The sequence below is a fragment of the Puntigrus tetrazona genome, chromosome 15 (genome assembly GCF_018831695.1).
Source record: "Puntigrus tetrazona isolate hp1 chromosome 15, ASM1883169v1, whole genome shotgun sequence".
In the NCBI taxonomy this organism is placed as follows: domain Eukaryota; kingdom Metazoa; phylum Chordata; class Actinopteri; order Cypriniformes; family Cyprinidae; genus Puntigrus; species Puntigrus tetrazona.
Window position 1 is genome coordinate 10,980,574 of NC_056713.1, and position 14,940 is coordinate 10,995,513.

General features: G+C 36.3%; 1 protein-coding gene across 2 annotated transcripts in view; it reads left to right on the forward strand.

Moving 5' to 3' along the window:
• cadm1b (cell adhesion molecule 1b) overlaps positions 1-14,940 on the forward strand; it is a 146,245-nt gene that overhangs the window by 98,040 nt on the left and 33,265 nt on the right. For both annotated transcript variants that reach the window (XM_043259271.1, XM_043259272.1), the window contains exons 4-8: positions 1,052-1,204; positions 3,522-3,659; positions 8,045-8,203; positions 10,193-10,289; positions 10,728-10,900. In XM_043259271.1, the coding sequence (XP_043115206.1) occupies positions 1,052-1,204; positions 3,522-3,659; positions 8,045-8,203; positions 10,193-10,289; positions 10,728-10,900 (720 nt within the window). The remainder of the gene's footprint in view (positions 1-1,051; positions 1,205-3,521; positions 3,660-8,044; positions 8,204-10,192; positions 10,290-10,727; positions 10,901-14,940) is intronic.

Sequence of the window (14,940 nt, forward strand, 5' to 3'; positions counted from 1 at the left end):
CACAGGTGATTAAGAGGAAAACCTACCCGTCCACTCAAATTGGAAAACATTATTACAAGCTAACCGCTGCGAATCAAACTAAAGGCTGGTTATGTATTTCCTCAAATATTGATTTTGAATCAGTTTTAACAACAACAGCAAAAAAAAAAGTTACTGATTGCAGCTTTAAAAAATGTTCATACTTAGAAATTGCTTGCAGATTTCACAAATAATACATTGAATTAAACATGAAATATTGACATAAACAAAATAAAATAGTATTTTCTTGCAAAAACATACTTTAATAATCTTTAATTTTTTTTTTTTTTAATTACGGTGCATTTGCAACTTTCAAGACCAGAGTATGTGAGCATTGAGTTTATTTGTTTATTTATTGGACAGACACAAATAGGCAAACAAACTAACATTTCATTTAAAACAGCGCCACTGAAAAATATATTTATATTATTATTATTATTATTTTGTTTATCGAACCCTTCAGTAAACTACTTTAAGGGGCTTGAAACAGGATTATGCTTTCAAATATATATCAAATATTGAAAATTAGATTCATGGATTAAAAAAAATAAAGATAACTGTTATCTAACTGTTTTTGTTTTATATGGATCAAATGGAACACTTTTAATTTGAACACTTTTAGTATATTTTCTACAACAATTTGATTATAAAATTAAATCTATAAAGCGTGCTGAACGGTGAAAAGTCATACCTGTTTTATTTAACCGTTTAGCAATACAGTTCGTTTGGTTGCTTTTCAAGGGGAAATGTAATGGGGAAACGAGAGGAAAATTACATTTAATTACAAACTCAAAGTTTCTCAAGAGAAACGCTAAACCCGAAAGCACTGAAACATGCAAAGTGAAAGCGAAAAAGCTTAACATTTGGATTCTGTTAGGAGCTATTTTAGTGGGCGGACAAACAAACCGGCCAAGTTTTCGTCTTACGCATTTCTCAATGTGAGCTTCTTGTTTATTGAGCTATTGTTATACTGTATCACACTGACGACTGATTTGTCTGCTTCCTACTCATGCGCGTCTCTATGTTTTGTCAGCCTTGAAGGACAGTCGGTTTCAGCTGGTTAACTTCTCAGACAACGAGCTGCTGGTGTCGTTGTCCAACGTGTCGCTCTCGGACGAGGGACGCTACGTGTGCCAGCTCTACACGGATCCCCCCCAAGAAGCCTACGCGGACATCACTGTGCTGGGTATGACGTCTCCCTTCAGAATGCTAAAATCCAGATTATCGATTTACCTCATTGATTCCTTCGCTCAATTGAACTTGTCTAATTGAATCTCACCATGACACAATATCAACCAATTACTCTCATGCCGTTTCCAATAACACAAGCCAAACAAAAAAGGAACAGATGTTGTGCTATTGATATTGGTAGATCGCTTTTGGCAGGCGTATTGACTGAATTCCTCTTAGATGTTGAAAAGGCTACATCGAGCGATTCGGGAGTTAGCTTTGTGCGCCTCTTGCGTTGAATGACACTAACATTAGAAGTTTATTATGCGGCGTATTTGGACATCCTGGAGTGCTGAATGGAACTGAGTGCTCTCTAAAGTAGCGTGAGTTTTATGAGGATATGCGTTCCGTCACAGCATGGACTCTTAACCACAGGACATGAAAGCATGAGGCAAGATATTAGAAAAAAGAGCCCTCAAACTGCTGCTCTCGTAAGCGACAGACGCTTTAGTGCCATCAGCAAAGCACCATACGAGTTAATGTGCTATGAAGAAGAGAAACATGAGTAAAACAGCTTGTCAGTTGGTGGAGTGGGTCCGGCACTGTCCAAATACACAATGAGACCATCGAAAAATAGAAACGATTGCGTGTGTGCCACTGAATGCTTCAGAGATAGCTGAAGCCATTGATTGTTGATAATCTAGCCCTGCTGTTCATCAGCCTAATCGAGCCGGTGAAGCTGGTCCAAAACACCCAAAAACCAGTGCAGACCGAGATTAAGGTGGTATCCAGCCGTCTGGCTGTTTTCATCCTGATTATTTAAAAAGCGCCCCAAACCCCACCGATGCTCGATATACTACTGAAGACAACCTGCTGAAATCAGCTGTAGATGGTAGTTTATGGCCTTTTAGCTAATGTTTTTGATGCTCGACAAGGATGCATTTATTTGTTCAAAAATGCAGTGAAAGCAATCATTCTGTAAAATATTATTACATTTGAAAATAACAGTAATGCTGCGTGAAACATTTTTGTGAAACCTGTGATTCTTCTTCCTTTCTAGATTATTTGAATCGAAAATGCAAAAAATGTGTTTTTGAATGGACTAGTGGTTTTCACAAAACATTAAGAAGAAAATATTTTCAGCCTAAGAAATGTTTTCGAGCATCTAATCAGCATATTGCTGTAAATTATGAAGGATCATGTGACAATGAAGACTGGAGTAATACATCGCAGGAATAAATTATTATAATAATTATTATTACTTTTATTTTAACTGCATTTGTGATCACATACATGACTTGGTGATAATATGAGAATTATTTCTAAAATATTTCAAACAAACCTGTCGATTTAAAAATGTGCATTTCATTATTATTTGTGATACAGAACTGAGTAGTAATTTATTATATTTAATCTGGATTACGCAATCAGATTCTAGCTATCTAAAATGAGTAACCTAGAATACTTTACTAATTTCAGCTTTCATAATGTGTAATAAGTAATTGTCAAGTGATTAATAGCATCCTAAATAAAAGTGTTTGTCTGCTGTTTATATGTATTATGTATATATAAATACACACGCCTGTATGTATCTATTTAAGAAAAATATGTAATGTTTATATATATTTTATTGTTTATATATATTTTTATATATATATATATATATATATATATATATATATATATATATATATATATATATATATATATATATATATATTTATATATATATTATATTTTATTATTAAAATATTTTCAAAATACTGTAATAAATATACACAGAAAACACACACATATATTTTTATTTTAGATGTCATCAATTGCTATTCATTTTTTGACAGCACTAGTAACAAATCTACCAAGCACTGTTTTATATTCAATTATTTCGTCCACAAAAGCTCTGCAAAAATAGTACCTCACAAAACCACACTGAGGCATCCACGGGCGACCGTGGCAACCCCCTAACATGGTTAGGTGGTTTGAGGTAGAAACCTAGCGAGGAACCAAAGAAGTCTTGCTGGTTTAGCTTGTTAAAATGCCTGGTGGGGACACCGGCACACCAGCAATCAATGCTGGAGACCAGCATCCAAACCAAAACATAGACTATAGGGTATTTTCAGATAGAATGTTGAGAAGAAAAACCAAGATTGTCACAAAAACAACACCTTTTCCACCACAGCGCGCTTCATTTCTGAATTGAAGTTCTCGATAGTCATCGGCAGATCTTAGTAAAATAACAGTTTGTCCTTTAGCGAGCGCACAGATAAAAAACATTGATCCAACGCTGAAGAGCTGTCGCACCATCTCTAATCCTGCTGTTGATCTTCTGCCAGTTCCACCAGGCAACCCAATCTTAGAGTCCCGCGAGGAAATCGTGAGCGAGGGGAATGAGACGGAGATAACCTGCACCGCCATGGGCAGCAAACCTGCTTCCACCATCAAATGGATGAAAGGAGACCAACCACTGCAAGGTCTGACTCAGATCCAAGGAAGATTGTTCAGATAAGTCTGCTGTGATTACTGATGCCTCTGATCTGCGCACAACACACCGTGGTCTAGATTCTGACTTGGTAATGACTTTTAATTAAGCCTTCAAAAGGTGTATCCGGTGAATTGACAAGAAGCTCACAACAAGCAGGTCTCTGAAAGAGGATTTTTGGTGCTTTCAGTCAAGCTTAAATAAGTAGCTTTGAATGAACTCCAACTGTTTACCTCCCACTCAGCAAATGCTGCCCACATATTAGTTCTCACTGGTTAAGGCAGTGCGGGCTGGCATAAAGGAGTGTGTGCGCAGGCTGGTTAATGTGCTTATAAACAGCTTTTCTCCATTAGACAGCAGGGTGGGACTGTTGAATAACATTCAGATAGACTACCTGGGGAAACAGAGGCAAACATGGCAGATGATATGGCGCATTTAAACAGAATCTAAGTTTGATGTGTCAACTGTTTATGGATTACAAACATCACAGCTTCATTAACTGCAGTGAAAGCAGTCAGACAGTGGCCTAAGGCAAGAGATTTCGTCTGCTAAATGGATCAAATGCTAGCTAGTACGCAGTAAGGATCACGGAAAACGCACATTAAGGTAGTAACGACTGGTTTGTAATTAAAACGTGTTACTCCGAATCTGTTGTCATTACACATTGCTTACAACATCGCTGATTGTAAAGCTTTGCAGCATATTGTTTTAAAGCGTAAAGCTCGATTTTGAACCGACAATAAGTGTTTTATTTACCAAAGATCATATACTGTGCGCGAATGTTTTACCATAAATAAATAATCTGTATTTTAAGGTTCAGTGCTCTTTATTAACAAATCATTAACTATAACTTTTTCCTCAATAAAATCCCAATTTGCTGCTTAATAGGGTGGTTGTTAAGTTTAGATGTAGAATATGGTCATGCTTTATAAGGACTCATAAACAGCCAATATGTGAATAATAGTCAGGATGTTAAGCAGCTCGTTAGCTAATAGTCAGAACTGGTCCCTGTACTAAAACATTACCATTTTAAATGTAAACTTTACTAATAACATCTTATCATTGCACCCTGGTCTACAAATTTCAATGATCTTTGTTTCTAAATCATATTCATATGCAGTATGAATGCAGTATTTGTATTATTATTTATATGTAATTGTGATGTTCAGCTATTTGTTCTTTATTTATTTACAGATTAAGATATAGTCATTTTGTGCGATTTTGTTATTTTTATTAGTGTTTTTTATTTTTATTTATTTTCAGTAATTTTAGTTTGAGTAATTTTAGTTCCTAAACTTATTTCTAATTTATTTATTTATACATTTAAAATGCATACATAAATAATTAAATTAATTAATGAACCTATTTGTTCTTGTGATTTTTACGATATATAAGCAATTCAAGAATCAAATGTTTAGAGTCGACTTTATTTCAGCTTTATTGGAGTTACAAAAGACAGTTGTAGCTAACAATACACACAAGCATTGCGATTATCGTAATTCTATTTAATATTTGAGTTTTAAAGTATTTTATAGCATATAAAATATGTAAAATAATATAAGGAAAATTAATATCATATTTTGAATTATAATGATTCATTGGTTGGTCCAAAGATTAGTCTGTGTAAGTGTGATGATAAAATGCAACAGTCAAAATTGTCCAAAACCCTATGATCGTTTCCAATAACTGGAAAATTATGGTTTCTGTGTTGTTGTTTTTTCACAATTAATCAATTAAAAACTAGCACAATCCTTGGTGAAAGGTCTTTGTGTGCTCATTAGCTGAAAGATGATCATAATATCAGGATTTAAATAGTCTTTAATGTACAGCTGATGTATTTTTTGGCAACAGTGCCTCAGTATGCGCTGACAGACGAGAAGGGAGATGAGCTATAGGTCAGATCCAAGCTGTAATTATTTCCCACTTCATTAGGTCCAAGTAAACCGTCATACTCTGTGCTGCAATTAGCTCAATGCCCTTGAGTCTAGAAATTGTCTCAGGATGAGGGCTAACATGATGGGCAGTAACCCTACAGGCAGCTACTGACCTCAGAGCCGCTTCCTATGAATTCATCATGGTCACATGTCCTGAACGTCCATCACAAGCACTGCTAATCAAGGGGAATTTTAGTTACATTTTATTTCATCTTCATTTGTTTATTTAAAATGGGTTTTTTTTCGTATTAGCTTTAACTGCTTAGCAGTAGTGTCTGGTTCTACAAATAGCTAAGCAATTAGTCGAACTACATTTCTTAGTATCAAGTTGGTAGCATCGCTCAATATCAGTATCAAAGCTATATTTTTCAGTAGCAAGGTACACTGTTGCATTTTCCTTATCAATATTTGAACAATCAAGTCTCGTTTCAGACGGTTTGCTCACACACTCAATCATTTGAAGCGCTTTTTCCCATTTATTAAGACGGTAAAAGGAATATTTTAAAACACAGAGGACAAACAGAGCACTGGATGCAGCAGAATATTTACCTGCAATCAATTGGAGCCAAAGCTGCGAATGCATCCTATGGTTTGCCAGCAATTAACAAGCTCTTTATTAAGTTCAGCACCTGCAGCTTGTGAATGCCTCAGTAGTGCAAATAAAGACATTTTCTCACCAAAAGAGTTTTGAAACAGGTGCACAAAACACCAGCAGTATTAGAAATTACCTTAGCGTTTTTGAAAAGAAAATTTGGGGATATTTTAGTCCATAGCACTGTTTCTTGTAAATAAAACTCAGCTGAGTTTTTATGTTTTCTGCTTAAGATATTAGATTGAAACATTCATTCTTAGAAATTTTAGATTTCGAATACTGCTTATAAAAATATGCAGTATCTTAAAAGTTGGAAACAGCTATATCGTGTAGCTTGTAGTATAATAGTGTAATGTGTAATTTCAGTGAAATATGTTGACGAGAAAAGGTAAATAATCTATTGTCATAGCATAACGTTGTATAAAGTATTGCTTGCACAAGTCACTTTTAAACTAAGCAGCTTTATGTTAGCAGTGTTGCATGTCGCAGTTGCATGTAAGGCAATTATGTAATTTAATTACAAAATAACACTTTATTTTAAGGTGTCCTTGTTACATGTTACACGTACTTACTATTATGATAACAATAAATGATCAAAGCCAAACCCTATTTATAACCCTAAACATATTAAGAGGGTTTACCTGTAACAAGTAATGGACTCTAACAAGTACACCTTAAAATAAAGTGCAGCCCTAAATAAATGTAACTGTAATATCTCACGGTAACTACAATGAGTAACTAAATTACTCTTACCTAAACGACTATGATTACAAAAAGGGTTAAATCTGAATATTTTCTCACACATGCAGCTTTAATTGATTTCTCTCCTAAAAAGTCACCAATGTTTCAGGGGTTTAGGACAAAAAAAATGGACGAATGCTTATTAAATAACTGTTTTATTTCCAATTGGGTTTAAGTATGCTTTATTTATTTATTTATTTATTTATTTATTTATTATTATTTTTAAGATTAACTGTTTTTTTCCAAGGCGATGTTAGATGCCAGTGTTTCCTGTGATAGCTATGAAAAGATTTGTTATCAAAAACAGTATCATAGCTATTTTAAATCAGTATTTAACCTGACTGATCTCAAAGAAAAAAAGAGGCCCTGAAGTCTGATTTTGTGGTGGCTGTACTTAATGATTAAAAGTTGAAAACACTCATTAGGAATTTAGAAAAGTAATCAAAACGTTAGCAAATATAATCAGTAACATTGCAATAGTTACACTATATTTTGAATGGGGCAATCTGCGATTTGTAATCATGATGATTTTGCATGATCAACATGAAAGCTAAACCTACAAATTACAGTATTTTGGAAATGGAAATTTTGCCGAACAAAAGTAAATGTAAAAATAATTACCCACCAATTCCCACCAAAACTTGAATAGTTATGAATTGCCATAAGATCAGATCTTGAGACTGAAAAACCTTTTAAACCTGTACAGGTTAAACCAGTTAAACCACCTGGAACCAGCAATGCTCACAGCAGTCTGACTCCTGTCATCGATAAATCAATGAAAGTCACAAACCTCCAATAAAAAGCATTTAATTTTCACACGGTGAACAAACTGTCATGCAACCCTGTGTTTTATGCCCCGCTGTGATGTTTGGATGTCACACACGTGGCTCAGAATGTGCCGTGCACACGCTGTATTAAGCATGACCGCTCTGTGTGCACTCAAAAGACCTGTCTAGCACAATAAATGAATGTGAAATTTGTCTGGAGGTGACGGTATCATTCCTCGTGACCCTCCTCCCTCTCTTGGTGACACTGTGTTATTATGAGCAGGCCGGGATGGAGAGAGCTCGCTTGTTATGGCTGACATGTCACTCTTTTGGCCGTTCCCAGGTGAGGCGACTGTCGAGGAGTTATACGACAGGATGTTCACTGTCACCAGCCGGCTCAGGCTCACCGTCTCTAAGGAGGACGATGGAGTGGCCGTCATCTGCATCATTGACCACCCAGCCGTGAAGGACTTCCAGGCCCAGAAATACCTGGAAGTGCAGTGTGAGTCATCTCAAGATGAGGAGAAAACTTTCAGCTGTAAAATAGCCTCGGTTTAATCTTCCCACCTGCATGCAGGGGTCAATTTGACCGACAATGTAATGAACTAAGGAACCTTTTTTTACACAGTTGGATGTTTACGAGGAAATAAGCGGAAGTGAGGGCCAAAATAGTTCACCCAAAACTGAAATTATCCACCCTAATGTCACACTTGTTTTGTTTGTGGAACACAAAAGGAATCATTTTTAAGCATCTTCAGGCAGCAATTTGATTGACGTTGAACCTTTTGTTCCACAATTAGACCGTTTATAGAGAAATTATCAACAGTGAAGCCAAGACGAGATAAGGTTAAACGCTATATTGTATTTAACACAGATGAAAACAAAGCTGAGAGGCACAGACTTGCAGTCTTTACAATAGCACATTATATTAAAGAGATGGTTCAACCAGAAATAAAAACTCTGTCATTAATTACTCATTCCAAACCTGTAAGACCTTTGTTCATCTTCAGAACACAAATTAAGATATTTCTAATGAAACCCGAGAGCCTTTTGACCCTGCATTGGCAGAATTTTTATTTTTGGGTGAACAACAGTACAATCCATTTAATACACTGTACTTCGGTCCATCACAGCCTCATTTCATTCCTGTTAAATGTAGCCTGACTAAGATCTATAATTCACATTTTTAAGCATCTCTGTGCAGCTGTTTTCCATAAATTGCAGTTCATAGTGACCACACAGCTGTTAAGCTCCAAAAATGAACAGCAGCAAAGTGGTCTGTGTAACTCATACAAAATATCATTTTATGTCACATGATAGCTTTATGCTAGGAATACACTGAAATTTGTTTGATTGACAACCCTCCCTTCCAGTGAGCAATATAACCTGATAAGTTTAGATCAGAGGACAAATCATTTTTCAGTGAAAAGATTCTTTTCAGTGAACCATTTTTTTTTTCAGACCGAACAATTTGTTCATGAATCAGTGTGACTCTGTGATTCGGTCAGTGTTCACAGCTCACTGGAGGGGATGATTATGTGAATAGAAGGTTAAATATTTCCCAAAGATATTACATGGATTCAGAAGATGTAGTCCACGAATCATATGGATTGTTCTAATGGAGCTTTTTAATGCTTATCTGTCAGTGGTCATTATAAATTGGAGAAGATCCATTTGTAGTTGTTCTATGGTGGAAATAGGAATTTGGACGAAAGAAATCAAGTGAGTCAATAATGGCGGAAATTCAATTTTGGAATGAACTATTCCTTTTAACCCGGCCGAGGTCTAGGCATTTGCTTTAATTAAAACAGACCCTTTCTTGTTATGCGTAAGCATGAAATGCTGTCCGCCAAATAATGCATTGATTAAGAGCGTTTGCCGCGCGCTTTTTTTGTGGCACGGGAAGTCCTGGAAAGGTTAACCTACCCTTTTGTAATCTTGGCAGAATATTAATTTATTCAGATAGCTGACTGCTCAGGGTGACCTTTGAGAAGAAAAGGCAGGAGGGATCAGCTCAACTGTAACAGCTTGACATTTTGACTAACATAGATAAAAGAGAAGACGAAAAAAACATTTTACAGTACTGTTAAATTGACTGTTTAAATTCATAGCAGTGTCATCCTTCCTCACACGTTTTACCCAGGCTATAAAAATCACGTACTGTCATGTTCGCACTCTTTTAGGCTCACTGGGCTGACTTAATATAGTGCGGCGTGAAAAGCGAAGCCCAGAAGAGCAGCTAAGATCTGCTGCCTTCATTATACAGGTCTTTGTATTAAGCATGAATGCATAATACACATGAACGTAAATGTGAATGCGCAAATGATGTCCAAACCTGCCGGGGATGTTTTCTAATCAGACTGAGAGGCAGGTATGTGGCCTTAGAATGATAATTAGATAGATACAATAAGGGTACCGAGCTGAATCAACGTACCGCGGTGCAACTGGAAAATGAGTTTGTGTTTGTGTCTTTGTTGTGTCCAATGCACAGATAAACCAGAAGTGCAGATTGTGGTGGAATTCCCTGAGGGTTTGACCAGAGAAGGGGAAAATCTCGAGCTGACATGCAAAGCTAAAGGAAAACCGCAGTGAGTCCGACGCTGGGCCCTCAGGCCACTTTACTCATTTCCTATGAATTTGTTTGGTTGCTTTATCATGCAGATAATAATAGATGATAACAAGAATTACTCGGATAGACGGACAGGTATGCAAATGTGTACATGGTTTGGTGCTGAGATTTCGTACTTGTTTTGTGTTTGTTTTCTTTTTGACAGACGGACAGACATACACACACACACACACAGATAGATAGATATATAGATAGATAGATAGGTATCAGCCCATATGTGAACTAAAACAAGACTTTGCAGCTGGGCTTTCACAGAATCGTGTTTGTTTGTTTGCCCAGGTGTTGATTTTACAGCAATCCTAAAGTTGTCCTGAATAAAGCACATTATTCTCTCCTCTCTGCCTCTGTCTGAGCATTTTCACACTGAGCACTAAATGATTACTCTGATGTTTTACAGGCCTCATCAAATTAACTGGCTCAAAGTGGATGATGATTTCCCCTCCCACGCCGTGATTACTGGCTCTGATCTCTTCATCGAAAACCTTAACAAGTCCTACAACGGAACGTACCGCTGTGTGGCATCTAACTTGGTGGGAGAAGCCTACGATGATTACATCCTTTATGTATACGGTATGCACTTGAACTTAATCTGCGTCTGTAAACAACAATCCATAAGGGCAGCGTTTCCCAGACAGTTAAATCTATAGTCTTGGACAAAATGACACTGTTAATGGTTAGTTTTCAATATCAGTCTAAGTCTTGGCTTAATCTGCGTCTGGACAGCCAGCCCTTGATGTCTACATGTAATCAGCTGCGTAATGTTGTGTTGTGACTAAAGGGTTTCAAGTTTCATATGCATTTGCGTTTCAAAGAAGCTTGATGTTTTGTTGAAGACAGAAACATTTAACCCTCTATTACACAATCTTGCCCCTGGGTTTTCCTCATTTGATGCTAATACAATAGTTAATGAAGGGAATTTTTTGGTCACACAACATATTTTTCTGGCATAATGCGCTATGTGGGGTGCACATTTTTGCTTTGGAAAGCCTTCATTACAGCATTTTTATTGATTATTCTTGTATCCATCCTTCAAAAATATGATTCATATTTCTTAGCGAGTAGGCTTTATTTTAAAACATTTAGAAGCACATCAATTATTTGTATGTTTTGAGGAATTGCTTAAATATGTTTATTGCCCCGAAGCAACCTCGTGCGACAGTGGCATGTATATGAGCATCACTGTAGTAGATATGGATCCACTCAAACGCAGTTATTATTTTAGTTATCAGCCTTTTTAGCATGTAATTTTTAATGTAATAATATAGTTGAATAGCTTTTGTTTTACTATTTCCAGCATTTTTAGGACTGTGACGGGTGTTCAAGAAAGGAAACAATAAAACAAAATGTCTCTAAAAAGAAATATTCACAAATACCTAAATGAATAAAAAGCTGTCTTTGAATAATTTGCTTTTAAGTGTCGCACAGAATACCTAACAGGAAACTACCCCCATCCCAAATTTTTTTTTATATATATTTTTTGTATTATTTGTGTTAGATTTTTCTAATGAGGTCCATTTTATGCAAGACAAGTGAACCAGAAATGTCTTTTTCAACATTGTTTTCAATAAGCATGCAATAGAGGGTTAATTGTTTTATTGAATAGGCTTCACCTGAGAGTTTTTCATAGTACTAGTCTTATTAACACAGGAAGTGCATTGTGTTCGGCGCATGTTTAATCCTTAACAAGGGCTGACAGCTGGATTTTTCAAAGCTCAGGCAATAATTGCTATGACAGTGGCACTTGAAGCCTGGGATTTAACAAAGCTTTGCTTTGCTATAGAAGAATTGAAGTGTTGTTATTGTTTAAAGCAGGTTGTGCTCGGGAGCGCTAACGGCCCGCCAGCTGCAGCTATTACAGACCGTCCTGTCGAGCCCAAGACATTAGCGCTGAAGAGATGGAAAAGGGTGGCTCGTCATTGAGCGGTTATTAGCGTCTGATAATGCTGATATCAGAGGCAGGTGTTTGGGAATGATGTCATCAGCGTCCCATCTGCGGACGGGAGAGTTTGTGAACGTCACACGCCTGGAAGCAGTTCCACTTCCAGCTTAGTTCGATGTCTGTCACCTCTACCTGAGCGAGAACCACCTGCTGATTACTACACTTCCTCTCATTTCACAGGCTCGAGGAGTTTGGGTCTATTTGCGCCAGAGTGGGCGTCTCGGAAAAAGTGGAGATTTATTGCCGTCTGGCTTGGCATAAGTGGCGGTTTTTAGTTATAATCTCCCAAGCATTGTGTAATATGTGAGTGAGGACTTTGCAAATTATTTTCAGCCATAAAAAGCGTTATTATAATGGAAATGATATGCATTTGTAGCGTTACCCTGAGAGTTGCATTTCTCTTTAGTGCGGCTCAAATCGTTCATGCTTCGCAGTAAATAAAATCGTTGTCTTGTGGTGCATTTCTAAATCAATTTACACTGGCAATTGTCGAGCATGCCCTACCTCAGAGGACCGAAACAAGTGGAAAGACCTCTTGTAGCTTGATAATCCTGGGCACACTATACTTCTCCAGCCTGTCAGAGTTACTTTTAATGCTGCTCCTCGGGGGGATGGCAGCTTTGCTTTTGCTACAGAGCATTTCCTTTTACTGCCACAGTAAAGCAGTGGCTTGTGTTGAGCAAATTCTTACAGCTCCTCTGTCTTTTACTTCGTTTGATTTTTCATGAAGCGTTGAAAAGGAAGATGTGGTCGTGGCAGACGCTCATTTCCTAAAATCTCAGAAAGCGTGTAGTGTAATACTGTGCATGCAGAGACAATGGCGGCAGTGTAACAGTTTCTCCATTTACACCATTACTGCATTCATGGCCTTCACAAAGGGGAGTGTTTTGATGTCAGATCAAATGTTTTTGTAGGCTAATGTGAATTTGCAATGGGACAGATACATGTCACAACCTGATAAGCTTAATATAGCGGAGATGGTGAGAGGGAAAACCCATCCTGTGTTACTGAAGCCTCTGGCACAGATAGTACTCAGTTAATTTGCTCAAAAAAAGGCTTTATTTGTTTTGGAACTTGGAATTGGAATTGGATGGGAACAACAAATGTAGTAGTAATAATAATAATAATAACAACAATAACAATAATTATGTAGAAAAAAATAGGCAGGGTATTATTTCTGTCTGATAAGAAATGAAGCATATTTTATGGATTCTCAAAGGCAAACCCCTACAAAAAATATAAATAAAAAACATGCATGTGCGTATGAAAAACTTGATTTTTGTTGAGAATTAAGAAAAAAATTGTTATATATATATATATATATATATATATATATATATATATATATATATATATATATATATATATATACTAATATTTGAAAATGTCATTTATTCCTGTTATTGTAAAGCCACATGTGTGTATGTCACATGATCCTTAGGAAAACATTTACTATTATTATCAATGATGAGAAGTTTTTTTTTTACTGCAATTTCCTAAAAAAATCATTGAATCAATAAAAAGACAGTTTAAAATAACAGCATTTAGTTGAAATAGAAATGTTTTAAAAATGAAAAATGACCATGTTTGATCAATTTAATGCATCCTTGCTCAATTAAAGTTATATTTTTTAGACAATGAATCCTACTGACCCCAAACTATCAATATAAACTGAACTAAATGAAACCATACAGTTATTTTAAAGAGTTATTTCTACCTGCTCCGACCTTTTAAAAATTAGTTTCATGAGTGTAACCTAATGCAGCAGGTTGATTCATCACATGATAGAATTTTTTTAATATGAATAAAACCATTTACCACAGCTAGCACTTTTTAGGTTACATGACGAATCAGTTTTACATTGTATATGCTTTGATTTGTAATGATACCATTTTTTATGTTACACTAATGCACCGTCATGATTATCCTCAAATTGCTCTATTCCATTTCATAACCCTTTGTCCCTCTAGTCCCAATTCAAACAAAGGAAAATCTAGGGCTGCAAATCTAGTTTAAAAGCTTTGTGATATACAACTAAAGTCAACTCCAGTTCAAGAAAAGGACCCAAGTAATATCTTCTCTTTGGTAAATGTGATGTAACTGCAGTGCTGGAGGGGATGTCTATGCCATGACTTTATAAGTATTTTTAGGGGTGAAGAGATACAGGGTTAAAATCCAACTTGATCCCAGTTCTAGTGGTTGTGGGTGGCTCAGTCCGGAAACATCTGCACTGTGAATTGGAAGACCAAGGCTTAAGTCCTTCTAAAGCCACTTTTGTTAGCTATTGTGGCCTTGAGCAAGACACTTAACCTCCTTTCTCCGCGAGGGCACTGGCCTTCATCTCTGTTTGTGATCACAAATATACAGAAAAAAGTCGATGCAGTTAACATTTTTAACGTTAAAAGCAACTTAAAGAAAATGTTCGCCTTCATATTCCCAACTAAATGGACTTGAAAGCTTTTATGGACATTGCAGAATATTCCTCTACGGAGACCTAGCAATGCCTTCTGCCAGTCTTAAAACACTATAGATCACTGGAAGTCAATTGTCCCAGTTCTTTAAACTAGGTCACTTACATCTTTTCGGTTGAACATTTAACTGGAAAAGGACATAGAGTATTTTTTTTTTCTCCAGTAAATGTTCAGTTTCATGGTCTTTTTACTTCAGAAAG